Source organism: Coregonus lavaretus (genome assembly GCF_964263955.1).
Source record: "Coregonus lavaretus genome assembly, chromosome: 6".
NCBI lineage: Eukaryota > Metazoa > Chordata > Actinopteri > Salmoniformes > Salmonidae > Coregonus > Coregonus lavaretus.
The window spans coordinates 11,441,248-11,455,105 of record NC_139993.1 but is presented as its reverse complement, the minus strand read 5'-3'; the positions used below and the strand labels follow the sequence as shown (position 1 = coordinate 11,455,105).

At 40.8% G+C, this 13,858-nt stretch overlaps 1 protein-coding gene across 2 annotated transcripts in view; it reads right to left on the bottom strand.

Moving 5' to 3' along the window:
* The window catches only part of LOC311131163 (mitogen-activated protein kinase kinase kinase kinase 3-like), a 118,448-nt gene that overhangs the window by 5,060 nt on the left and 99,530 nt on the right, over positions 1-13,858 (bottom strand). For both annotated transcript variants that reach the window (XM_084164006.1, XM_084164007.1), the window contains 13 exons: positions 11,333-11,431; positions 10,452-10,509; positions 9,840-10,059; positions 8,603-8,709; positions 6,244-6,285; positions 5,746-5,830; positions 5,203-5,282; positions 4,807-4,867; positions 4,292-4,409; positions 4,144-4,202; positions 3,701-3,804; positions 2,265-2,436; positions 208-276 (listed from right to left, as the gene is read on the bottom strand). In XM_084164006.1, the coding sequence (XP_084020132.1) occupies positions 208-276; positions 2,265-2,436; positions 3,701-3,804; positions 4,144-4,202; positions 4,292-4,409; positions 4,807-4,867; positions 5,203-5,282; positions 5,746-5,830; positions 6,244-6,285; positions 8,603-8,709; positions 9,840-10,059; positions 10,452-10,509; positions 11,333-11,431 (1,274 nt within the window). The remainder of the gene's footprint in view (positions 1-207; positions 277-2,264; positions 2,437-3,700; positions 3,805-4,143; positions 4,203-4,291; positions 4,410-4,806; positions 4,868-5,202; positions 5,283-5,745; positions 5,831-6,243; positions 6,286-8,602; positions 8,710-9,839; positions 10,060-10,451; positions 10,510-11,332; positions 11,432-13,858) is intronic.

The window sequence follows — 13,858 nt, the reverse complement described above, 5'->3', positions numbered from 1 at the left end:
GCAACACATTGGTGGCTATTGAGGTGAGTTTCCCCCCCATGTCATTTAAACGACAGCTCAGTGATAAAACATTATACACCGTTAATATATTGTCATAATGTTATCAGCAATGCATACAATGAACGTACAATGCATATATAATCTATATAGATAATATTACAATGCAAATCAGATGTTTGTATAGTCAAGACATGCTGCTAGACTCACGATCCAGGCAGACAAGAATGGTGTCTCTTTCCAGTTGAGTCACATGGATAACACAGGTCTGTGGAGTGTCTAGGAGGAGATAAAACAGAAAAACGTCAACGAACCTTTTAATCTTTTGCTGTATTAACGTCAAACATTTTCCATTATGAATGTACACAATCATATAGGACTATATTTTCTCTATAATTGTTAACTTTTGAAAAGTTTACAATTTCCAGTATGGTCAATGTGTAGAATGTGAACGTCAGCCTCCAGTGTGTGCTACGATAAAGAAAATATACAGTTGAAGTCGGAAGTTTATATACTCTTTATATAGTCTTTAAAACTAGTTTTAACCATTCCACAAATGTCTTGTTAAAAAACGATAGTTTTGGCAAGTCGGTTAGGACATCTACTTTGTGCATGACAAGTAATTTTTCCAACAATTGTTTACAGACAGTTTATTTCACTTATAATTCACTGTATCACAATTCCAGTGGGTCAGAAGTTTACATACACTAAATTGACTGTGCCTTTAAACAGCTTGGAAAATTCCAGAAAATGATGTCATGGCTTTAGAAGCTTCTGATAGGCTAATTGACATAATTTGAGTCAATTGGAGGTGTACCTGTGGATGTATTTCAAGGCCTACCTTCAAACTCAGTGCCTCTTTGCTTGGGAAAATCTAAAGAAATCAGCCAACAACTCAGAAAAATATATGTAGACCTCCAAAAGTCTGGTTCATCCTTGGGAGCAATTTCCAAACGCCTGAAGGTACCATGTTCATCTGTACAAACAATAGTACGCAAGTATAAACACCATGGGACCACGCAGCCGTCATATCGCTCAGGAAGGAGACGCGTTCTGTCTCTTAGAGATGAACGTACTTTGGTGCGAAAAGTGCAAATCAATCCCAGAACAGCAGCAAAGGACCTTGTGAAGATGCTGGAGGAAACAGGTACAAAAGTATCTATATCCACAGTAGAACGAGTCCTATATCGACATAAACTGAAAGGCCTCTCAGCAAGGAAGAAGCCACTGCTCCAAAATCACCATAAAAAAGCCAGACTACGGTTTGCAACTGCACATGAGGACAAAGATCGTACTTTTTGGAGAAATGTTCTCTTGTCTGATTAAATAAAAATATAACTGTTTGGCCATAATGACCATCGGTATGTTTGGAGGAAAAAGGGGATAGCTTGCAAGCCGAAGAACACCATCCCAACCGTGAAGCACAGGGGTGGCAGCATCATGCTGTGGGGGTGCTTTGCTGCAGGAGGGACTGGTGCACTTCACAAAATAGATGGCATCATGAGGAAGGAAAATTATGTGGATATATTGAAGCAACATCTCAAGACATCAGTCAGGAAGTTAAAGCTTGGTTGCAAATGGGTCTTCCAAATGGACAATGACCCCAAGCATACTTCCAACGTTGTGACAAAATGGCTTAAGGACAACAAAGTCAAGGTATTGGAGTGCCCATCACAAAGCCCTGACCTCAATCTTATAGAACATTTGTGGGCAGAACTGAAAAAGTGTGTGCGAGCAAGGAGGCCTGCAAACCTGACTCAGTTACACCAGCTCTGTCAGGAGGAATGGGCCAAAATTCACCCAACTTATTGTGGGAAGCTTGTGGAAGGCTACCCGAAACGTTTGACCCAAGTTAAACAATTTAGGCAATGCTACCAAATACTAATTGAGTGCATGTAAACTTCTGACCAACTGGGAATGTGATGAAAAGAATAAAAGCTTAAATAAATCATTCTCTCTACTATTATTCTGACATTTCACATTCTTAAAATAAAGTGGTGATCCTAACTGACCTAAGACAGGGAATTTTTACTAGGATTAAATGTCAGGAATTGTGATAAACTGAGTTTAAATGTATTTGGCTAAGGTGTTGTAAACTTCCGACTTCTCAACTGAAAATAATAATGGGGTAAATAAATAATGATATTGAATGTTTATTTAATTTCAATGATGTTCCATATAGTCATATTAAAGGAGCACAAAAATCTTGATTTGTGTCAAGTCTATGTCATTGGGGAGTCAAGGACAGTCTTTGAATGAGACCTTACCGGACTCTTTGAGCCAGGGGCAAGCGGTGTTGGGGTCCAGTGTCTCAAAGCCTACCACCTGGTTGAGCTCCGTGCCCTTGCTGACGCCCATACAGATGAGGGGGTACTGGTGCTCGGGCACCACAAGCATCTCAAACACCTCCATCGGGCAGGGCAGGGGAAAGTCAATGTTCTTAGGAGGAGAGGGTTTGCATTAGCATTAGGCATGTCAATGTTAGGAAGAGAGGGTTAGCATTATTATTATGCTACACGGTCTAGACTCTAGCATGTTAGCATGCTAATCTCAAATTCGATGTTCTTGGGAGGAGAGGAAAGTTAGCATTAGGCATGTCGATGGGTGGGGTGTTTACCAACAAAACCGATGCACGTATAACCACTAAGTTTTAGAGTTCATTTCGTGCAATTCTACACATTTTGCTATGGGGTGTAGAGAAAATTGTGCAGTTTTAATGCAAGTTTCCTGCAATTCTAAAAGTTTTGCCATATGGTGGAGAGAAATGTTTGCTGTTTTTAAAATGATAACTGAGTGAGACTAACAAAATAAATGGGGGCCCCCCGACCGGTATTTCAATCACAATAACAAGTTTAGATATTATTTAGATATTATTATTATTATATTATATTATTATATTATTATATTATATTATATTATTATTATATTATTATAGATAGCTGGCCGCTAAACTAACTTTAGCAATCAAAAAATATTTAGCTGACATGGGCTAATGGACTGACTATCAGTGACTGACATAACAAGAGAAAAACTGTTGATGCACAATCAAATTTTGAAATTGCACCTTCTACTATTCTAACTCGCAACAGTAAGTTGAGACCCAGACTGACCTAAAAACTCCCTGGTCTAGACTATAGCATGTTAGCATGCTAATCTCAAACTCGATGTTCTTGGGAGGAGAGGGCTAGAGTTAGCATTAGCTTGTAGATTACAAACACCTCCATGGGCATGGCATAGGAAAGTTAATGTTCTTAGGAGAGGACAGAGTAAGCATTAGCATTAGCTCGTCGGTTATAAAGCAAGGGTAGCTTAGTCTATGTTGATGGGTTAGAATGCTTATCTCAAACACAAACACCTCCAGTGCCATCGGGCAGGGGGAAGTCAGTGTTTTTAGGAAGAGGGAAGTGTGTTGCCATTAGCATGTAGGCTACAAGGTAAAGGGATGTCTCTTAGCATATCTCAAACACCTCCATTTGACAGGGCAGTTAGGGGAAGTTGTGGATTGTTATTAGTCAATTCTTCCCCGGAGGCTCTTAGCATAGCTACCATCAATGCTTTTTTGTTTTGGGTTGAAACCTCAATAGAAAAACTCTCATATGGCTATGACATGGGCTGTCAGCACTCCTCAAAGGTTTGGAGAGAGTCAGCCTGGCAAACACATGGACATGGAAAAGTAAATGAACACAGACACAACAATTCTTACCTTGATGAGCATGAACTTCTGCATGGGCTCCACCCATTCCAACATGACCACACTGGATTGGAAGGCCCCACACAAGTACTTGTGGCCCGTGTAAGGGTTTCTCACTAAGGGGGAAGAGTTGGTAGACAGCCAGGGCTGTCAATCATACTAAGCTGTGACCACAATAATGTATTTCAAAGACCTTTCTACTATTGGTCCTCAGATTAAGAGGTTGTTGTCATAATTGCTTATAAGGGGTATGGAGAAGTATTGCGTTTATTACATGTAGTAAAGTGATGCATCTAAGAAACACAGTCGTGTATCAACTACTCTCAATCCTGTAGCAAGATTATGTAGCAACTTGTGGGAAAGTAAGGGGTTGGACGTAGAAAGAGAGGAAAACCGAGGGAGAGAGAGAGAAAAAGCATGAGAAGCAGAAAAAGAGAATGTCCATGTCTACTCACCCACACAGCACTTCTGACATCCCTTGGTGTCGGGAATCTTATTGGAGATGGAAAATTTCCTAAAAACCACAATAACAAAGAATTTAGTCTGAAAAGTGGGACTCTTCCCACAGAAAACTCCTACACAGAGGCATCGCCATCTTCTTACCTTGGAATGATTTTGTCTGGGAGCCGGTGGGTGGGGATGGCCATTGGCAGCTTCTGCATCTGTCGAGCATGCTCATACAGACCCGCCAGATTGTGACAGTAGAGCTGCGAGGCTTTTCCTGGCAAAAAACACAACGAACACATATTCTGAATGCTTTGAAGGCAATTTTATTATCTTTGAATTTCACGCAAATAGTGCAGCGTCTACATGCTTGTAAATCTGGAGCAAGTATTGACAAGTAGTATTTACGATTTATATTTACGAGTGCATATTTAATGATCAAATGAGACTAATGCTCTCGATGACAAATTGCTGCTTATGGTTTATATTTTTAATGTCTGTCATTGTGTGAGGCCAACGGTACATTTATATGATGTGTCTGGAGAATCTATTCTATTCTATTCTGGAAAGTACAAATAAAACAAACAACGTAAAACTTTGATTGTGCACTACAGTTATTTGTTGAGGTATATTAGCAATGTGTGGCAATACACGTTTCTATGATGAATCCTTACCAGATATGGAGAGCAAACTATTACTCATGACATAAAGCCAGGTACACCTCCGGGGAAAGAGCTAGGAAATAAAAAAATGTTTCAGTTTTTAATAGTTCTGTAGGTGGTACAATTCATCATAATCCATGTCTTATTGACCAGTTGTGGATAAAACCTCAAATCCTTGTGGATAAAACCTTGTGGATAAAACCTAAAATCCTTTACTTGCATCACAAAGAAGCAAGCATTCAAATTCAACTATAATCTGTAATATGATGTGATAGAGAATATTTTCAACCTTCACATAAATACATAGATTATGTTTTATACATTACACTGTAAAAACATTTGAAGCAATTAGAACAATTTCAATTTACTGAGAAAAAGATCATACAAATGAAATAACGAAACACTGACCTGTTCCATGGAGGAGTCATGCAGTTCGTTGAGATTTAAAGTGTAAATGCCCTCTTCGGCGCCGAATAGCAGGTACTGGTCTAAAACAGAGAACGAAACGATTAAGTATTATAACAGAGAGAGACTGGCAAACTTGGACAATACACACATTGCTTAGGACACTGCCTAAGAAGGAAACTAGTAGTAGCACACGCAAACTGCAAATAAGACAATGTAAGACAAAGACTAAAATCAAGTTAGCCTCGACTCCTGTTCTAAGTTTCTCCAAGCCTTTCTCGAACAAGAATACAGTGGGACGCCTGCTAGCGAGAGACAAAAAATAAAGTAAACCAATGCTTCAATTCAATCAATTGCAGATATATTAACCGAGCTAAATCTGTCACAACCTGCACACCCCACACCCTTGCGGACATTGTCATTGAATATTGACACGAAACCACATATGTCCTTAAAATACAGTATAAACACAGTTTCCTGTTTTCTGCAATTGATGGAATCAGGGTCCATGGTAGTAACACAGAAATGAATTGGTACAAGGCCCACCTCTCGTGTCGGGGTTGATCCAAGACGCCGCACAGTGGATCTTTAGAGGGCAGCCATTGAAGACTTTGGAGAAACAGGCACCCATCTGTGCAGCAAAAAATAGAAAACAAAATGGAGAGGAATGTAGTTGTTTAGTTATAGTTGATAAATGTAGAGCATTTCACAATGTAAAGCACTTGGAAACACCCCTTAAAGCACCTGGAAAAGCCCTTTATAAATTCAGTCCAATATAATAAATAGCAAAGTTGTGGCAGGATCTCTAGCTCGTGGGTCGAGGTGATTGCAAATGTGTTATGAATTCAACACTACTACTTTTAGGTTGCTAATGAATGAATTACAATTCACATACATTATTTATATAATGAATGTGTAATCAACACATTTGTTCTTTTGTTTCTGTATCTTAGTGCTCATTTGCTTTTTCCTACAGTACAGAGTTATAGCTTTTTACTTGACAATGCGTGTGTGTAAGAGCAGGTAAGGGGTGTTAAGACTTACGTGGACTTTTGGCGTGGGGGGAAGGCCATTACTGATTGGTTTCTGAGGAAACAGGAAATGACATCATCATACCAAAGTCAGCGTAGAATGATTAACAATCATAGTTAAAATATATTGTATATTATACTGTAACATTATTAAATGTTAAAATAAGTGGATATCATAGAGTTCTATTTAACTATGTGTTAACAATGGTATAATTCTGTCTTTATCAGTGCTGTAACTTGGGAATGACACGGTAGCACTTTGAATGCACTGTACGTGATCTTTAATTCATGAGTCGTTGCTTATTAATTAGTAACTAATGAGGTAAACATAGAATAAATGCTCTTTGTTCAGAGCTCTGGGTGCAAATAAAAATACACGTCTAAGAAGAATTAGAAGATTTATGTTTAGTCATAATCAAACCTGCATAATTACAGTGGGGAAAAAAAGTATTTAGTCAGCCACCAATTGTGCAAGTTCTCCCACTTAAAAAGATGAGAGAGGCCTGTAATTTTCATCATAGGTACACGTCAACTATGACAGACAAAATGAGAATTTATTTTCTCCAGAAAATCACTTTTTTTTTTTTTAATGATTTTATTTGCAAATATTGTTGCTGGTATTTTGGCCCATTCCTCCATGCAGATCTCCTCTAGAGCAGTGATGTATTGGGGCTGTCGCTGGGCAACACAGACTTTCAACTCCCTCCAAAGATTTTCTATGGGGTTGAGATCTGGAGACTGGCTAGGCCACTCCAGGATCTTGAAATGCTTCTTACGAAGCCACTCCTTCGTTGCCCGGGCGGTGTGTTTGGGATCATTGTCATGCTGAAAGACCCAGCCACATTTCATCTTCAAATGCCCTTGCTGATGGAAGGAGGTTTTCACTCAAAATCTCACGATACATGGCCCCATTCATTCTTTCCTTTACACGGATCAGTCGTCCTGGTCCCTTTGCAGAAAAAAAGCCCCAAAGCATGATGTTTCCACCCCCATGCTTCACAGTAGGTATGGTGTTCTTTGGATGCAACTCAGCATTCTTTGTCCTCCAAACACGACGAGATGAGTTTTTACCAAAAAGTTCTATTTTGGTTTCATCTGACCATATGACATTCTCCCAATCCTCTTCTGGATCATCCAAATGCACTCTAGCAAACTTCAGACGGGCCTGGACATGTACTGGCTTAAGCAGGGGGACACGTCTGGCACTGCAGGATTTGAGTCCCTGGCGGCGTAGTGTGTTACTGATGGTAGGCTTTGTTACTTTGGTCCCAGCTCTCTGCAGGTCATTCACTAGGTCCCCCCGTGTGGTTCTGGGATTTTTGCTCACCGTTCTTGTGATCATTTTGACCCCACGGGGTGAGATCTTGCGTGGAGCCCCAGATCGAGGGAGATTATCAGTGGTCTTGTATGTCTTCCATTTCCTAATAATTGCTCCCACAGTTGATTTCTTCAAACCAAGCTGCTTACCTATTGCAGATTCAGTCTTCCCAGCCTAGTGCAGGTCTACAATTTTGTTTCTGGTGTCCTTTGACAGCTCTTTGGTCTTGGCCATAGTGGAGTTTGGAGTGTGACTGTTTGAGGTTGTGGACAGGTGTCTTTTATACTGATAACAAGTTCAAACAGGTGCCATTAATACAGGTAACGAGTGGAGGACAGAGGAGCCTCTTAAAGAAGAAGTTACAGGTCTGTGAGAGCCAGAAATCGTGCTTGTTTGTAGGTGACCAAATACTTATTTTCCACCATAATTTGCAAATAAATTCATTAAAAATCCTACAATGTGATTTTCTGGATTTTTTTTTCTCATTTTGTCTGTCATAGTTGACGTGTACCTATGATGAAAATCGTCTTTTTAAGTGGGAGAACTTGCACAATTGGTGGCTGACTAAATACTTTTTTCCCCCACTGTATCTATGTTACAATGAAAATGTAAGTCTGTTATCACAGCTGTTAGAACATGTTAATGAATTAATCACCATTTACATGAATTATTCACCAAATAACTTACTTTCAGGTAACACATAGTAAAATTAGTGTGTAAAAATGTGAAAAGATCAGAAACTGTTTAAATAACACTTTCTATGATCAGCACTGTGTGTAATGCATTATGAACACATTATGCAATAATGCATTATGTATATAATGAACACCTCATTATAGGTATTAATGAATTCATGACAGCCATGACCGGTTATCAATATAATGCTCTTTCCTACCTGTATGTTTAAAACATAATGCTTACAGGAAGTCTTATAATGCACTATGGATTTGTCAGAATCCACTTTAAGTGCATTATACACAGGAAATTCACAGAAAGTGTTGCCACCAATTTTTACGCACAGCTTCTGACCAAGGCTACATTACTATGTTGTTACCGGAATCTCTTTCCTGTCCTTCCTCGTGGTGACACTAGGTGGCATAGTAGACTGCTTCTCGGCACCACCAGCATCCCTAGTCACTTCTGACAGGCTGAACCCATTGCCTGTTGGGAGGGAAATTAATTATTGATTGATTTTTAAATATTACCTTATTTATTTAAATGATTCCCTGATAGCCACAATCTGAATGGTGCTGTGAAGAGTGAAAAGGAAGCAAGAGAGAATGTGGCTCTGTGGGAACTGAGAAATTCCAACAATTGTGCTGAAACAAGACACTGATACGACTAAGATCACCTCAGTGACTAAACTAAGACTTTGTCTCAATAGTCTAAAGTGTCGTCCACTCCTCGTCTCATCTCATCTCCTTCACCTTGACATATCTGAAAACAACAGGACAGGTGAATGCAATAGGATGGAATAGCCCAGGTACTAGTCCAGTTCTTTCACGTCAAGCGCAGATGAAGGAAAGCTGATGAGGGGAGGAAAACTATTGAGATGCCCACGTGAGGGACAGTCATCTTCGTTTGAAAATTGGCCCCTGCCACCAGACTACTTGAAGCGGACAGGATGTGGAAACTGGGAAAGTTTGTGTGAGTGTGTGTGTATTGGAGGGTGACTCAAGAGGCAGAGTGGGTGTGTGACATTATCGCATGCCAACACCAGACACACCACTGCTCCTAATTAAACTGACCGGCTATAAATACTAGCTGGCAACCGCCACATGGGGCACACACACACACACACACACACACACACACACACACACACACACACACACACACACGTCCACTTTGGAAAAGCTGACTGGCTAAGACAGGGAGGAGGTGGGGCGGAGCCTCTTGAGTTTTGTAGAGTGGGTGGATGGATGTTGGCAGGGTTGGAAGGAGAGATCCCTGAAAACAGTGGTAGCTTTTATCTCAGCATCATCACACTTATTGTCTAGGTGGTCTGGGTTGGGTACTGTGGTTGGTATTGTGATGAATTGAAGTGACTGACTGATTCATTCATTCATTGACTCACTCACTCACCAACCCATTCATCTATTAATTAATTAATGAATTCATTCATTAAAGGGGTCCACAGCTTTGGTCCTCCAATTAAGTGCAGGGGAGATAAGAAAACCAGCACTATTGCATTTCTGACATAGGGGATACCACCACTCCCAAGAATTGCCTACATCTCCCAGAATGCGCCCATTCAGTTTGTGAGCATGCCTGTAGACTACGTTACCTACCTAAGCTAAGCTGCTTGTGCGGGGGGAGTCTGGGGGGCGGCGGCCTGGGCGGCACATGGGTGGCAGAGCGGGCGGGGCTCTCGGCGGCTGGACAACGCTTTATGGTTCCCCCGTGGTCATCATGGTCACCGGGGGAGCCGTAGAGACTGGGGGAGCCATGGTGCGTGGGGGAGCCATGGTGAGCGTGGGAGTTGGCACCATCCTGTGGAATGGGGATGTGCTGAGAGAAAAATACAAAACAAAGAGATAGGATATCATGGTTCTGGTAAACTCCCATTTAATTGAGGAAGTCAACTGAATTGAAAAAATAATATGTTGAAATTGATTTGACCCCCAACGCTACAGGATCGGCATCAAAGCACACACGTCAACATGTAATCATTAGATGTAAGGTCACACCAAGAAATACCTCGAGTATTATGCTCTACTGCACACAATAGGACTATAGGAAACATGAACAAATGTTGTGCTGTGTTCCATTTAAAGTGGTGCCACAAAATGATTCCTGTGTGTACACTGTAGAAAATAGATCATCTTACAGGTTTATATGTGAGGAAACACTATGCTCTCGGTCTCATAAGATGGACAATGAGTAATTTGAAGAATACATACCTTGACGTTGGGAGGCGGTGGTGGAGGCTCTTTGGGTCGCATTGTGGAGCCCTTGGCACTAAGAGAGAGGGCATAACTATTAGAACAACCTATTGTACAAATAGTTATACCTTTGTGTATCATATACACAGTGTACAAAACATTAAGAACACCTTCCTAATATTGAGTTGCACCCCAACCCCCAGAACAGCCTCAATTTGTCGGGGCATGGACTCTACAAGGCGTCAAAAGCATTCCACAGGGATGCTGGCCCATGTTAACTCCAATGCTTCCCACAGGAGTCAAGTTGACTGGATATCCTTTGGGTGGTTGACCATTCTTGATACACATGGGAAACTGTTGAGCGTTGCAGTTCTTGACACAAACCGGTGGGCCTGGCACCTACTACCATACCCCGTTCAAAGGCACTTAAATCTTTTGTCTTGCCCATTCACCCTCTGAATGGCACACATACACAATCGATGTCTCAATTGCCTCAAGGCTTAAAAATAATTATTTAACCGGTCTCCTCCCCTTCATCTACACTGATTGAAGTGGATTTAACAAGTGACATTAATAAGGGATCATAGCTTCACCTGGATTCAGTCTGTCATGGAAAGAGAAGGTGTTCATACACTCAGTGTATATCCTAGGTCATGTTCATTAGGGACCATTAGGCATTATTAGGCATCAAATGGAAGAAAACAGACTAAATAAAAGACGGACTACCTGGACTTGTCCAATAAGAAACGCTTAATGAACCTGGCCCATAGTAGAGTAGCCAGTTCCAATAATTTGCATAACGAAACATTCATAGCTACAGTTTATAGATGAAATGTTAAGAGGAGAGTTAAGTTCTTCTCACAAGTAAGGAGAAAGGGGTTGACGACAGTAGGACTTACTGTTGCATTTCATCATCATGGTCACCACCATCATCATCACCACAATCATCATCACCACCACCATCATCATCGTCGTCATCTAAATGAGTCTCATGTCCCCTAAGGGAGAAGAAGAGGGATGTACATTTCAATTCAATACAACTTTATTAATGCCTTTGTAATTGCCCCTCTGGGATTAATACAATACAATTATTTGTAGTTGTAAGTAAGAGATAGAGTTGAAGAGAGAGACATTTCTCAATAGTTGCTTAGAATCAGCTGAGCGCTGCCTTCTAAGGGCTTTGGAGAGATGAGGAAAGAGACACGTCATAACAACAATCCTATTGAACAGCATTTCAGCAGTGGGATGCATGCTCTTCCCCTGTCCAATATAGGAAAGTTGTTAGGAGTCACTTGTTTTCGAAAGAAAGGCAATTTTTTTGTTCATTAAAATAACATCAAATTGATCAGAAATACAGAGTAGACATTGTTAATGTTGTAAATGGCTATTGTAGCTGGAAACAGCTTATTTTTTATGGAATATCTACATAGGTGTACAGAGGCCCATTATCAGCAACCACCAGTCTTGTGTTCCAATGGCACGTTGTGTTTGCTAATCCAAGTTTATCATTTTAAAAGGGTAATTGATCATTAGAAAACCCTTTTGCAATTATGTTAGCACAGCTGAAAACTGTTGTGCTGATTAAAGAAGCCTTCTTCAGACTAGTTGAGTATCTGGAGCATCAGCAATTGTGGGTTCGATTACAGAATCAAAATGGCCAGAAACAAATAAATGTATTCTGACACTCGTCAGTCTATTCTTGTTCTGAGAAATGAAGGCTATTCCATGCGAAAAATTGCCAAGAAACTGAAGATCTCGTACAACGCTGTGTACTACTCCCTTCACAGACAGCGCAAACTGTCTCTAACCAGAATAGAAAGAGGAATGGGAGGCCCCGGTGCACAACTGAGCAAGAGGACAAATACATTAGTGTCTAGTTTGAGAAACAGACGCCTCACAGGTCTTCAACTGGCAGCTTCATTAAATAGTACCCGCAAAACACCAGTCTCAACGTCAACAGTGAAGAGGCGACTCCGGGATGCTGACCTTATAGGCAGAGTTGCAAAGAAAATGGCATATCTCAGACTGGCCAATAAAAAGAAAAGATTAAGATGGGCAAAAGAACACAGACACTGGACAGAGGAAGATTGGAAAAAAGTGTTATGGACAGACAAATCGAAGTTTGAGGTGTTCGGATCACAAAGAAGAACATTTGTGAGACGCAGACCAAATGAAAAGATGCTGGAGGAGTGTTTGATGCCATCTCTCAAGCATGGTGGAGGCAATGTGATGGTCTGGGGGTGCTTTGGTGGTGGTAAAGTGGGAGATTTGTACAGGGTAAAAGGGATATTGAAAAAGGAAGGCTATCACTCCATTTTGCAACGCCATGCCATACCCTGTGAACGGCGCTTGATTGGAGCCAATTTCAACAGGACAATGACCCAAAGCACAGCTCCAAACTATGCAAGAACAATTTAGGGAAGAAGCAGTCAGCTGGTATTCTGTCTATAATGGAGTGGCCAGCGCAGTCACCGGATCTCAACCCTATTGAGCTGTTGTGGGAGCAGCTTCAGTATGGTATGTAAGAAGTGCCCATTAAGCCAATCCAACTTGTGGGAGGTGCTTCAGGAAGCATTGGGCGAAATCTCTTCAGATTAACAACTAGAATGCCAAAGGTCTGCAAGCCTGTAATTGCTGCAAATGGAGGATTCTTTGACTAAAGCAAAGTTTGAAGGACACAATTATTATTTCTATTAAAAATCATTATTTCTAACCTTGTCAATGACTACATTTCCTATGGATTTTGCTGTATTTCCTATTCAAAGTCATTTCATGCATGTTTTCATGGAAAACAAGGAAAGTTCTAAGTGACCCCAAACTTTTGAACGGTGGTGTATATTATGACGACATTTTGTGACGTTTTTGTTTGTTTTGGACTTTGGTGAGGGTTTTTTCGGGCACACTGTTTTTTTTCTTGAGGCAAGCCGAAGTTAGTAGCTGAAGTCTACGCCCTTCATCGGTGATTGGTCAACAGTAGGGATTCCTCAGTAAAGTCTTTGTTGTCATTCAACGAGAGGCGACTCGTTTTCATGCACATTGTTTCATAGAGAAGTACTGGACCAAACATCTTAGTTAGATGTAAAATTGCATGACTCAGCAAAATCATCAAAATTAATGACATTTCTTGAGTTCTTTTTGATTAATTCAGACTATTATGAGGAAGTGTATACTGGATACGGCGTCTCAAAATGGACAACCACTTTCTTCTTGTTTTTCAAGCAAAGGACTTATAAGGGCATATGCGAGCACACTCGTTCGGTTCGCCAAGGCCGACTTCGGCTAGCCGCCAGCAGAACTGAAGCATGCTGACGCCTTTAGTAGTGAACTGGCCAACATTTGAGAGTGCCCTGCTTCTGTAAGTGCCATTTCATCAACAAAGATGAAAGTAGAGAAAACACCCGAAACAGTCAACGTCTTATTTTGAA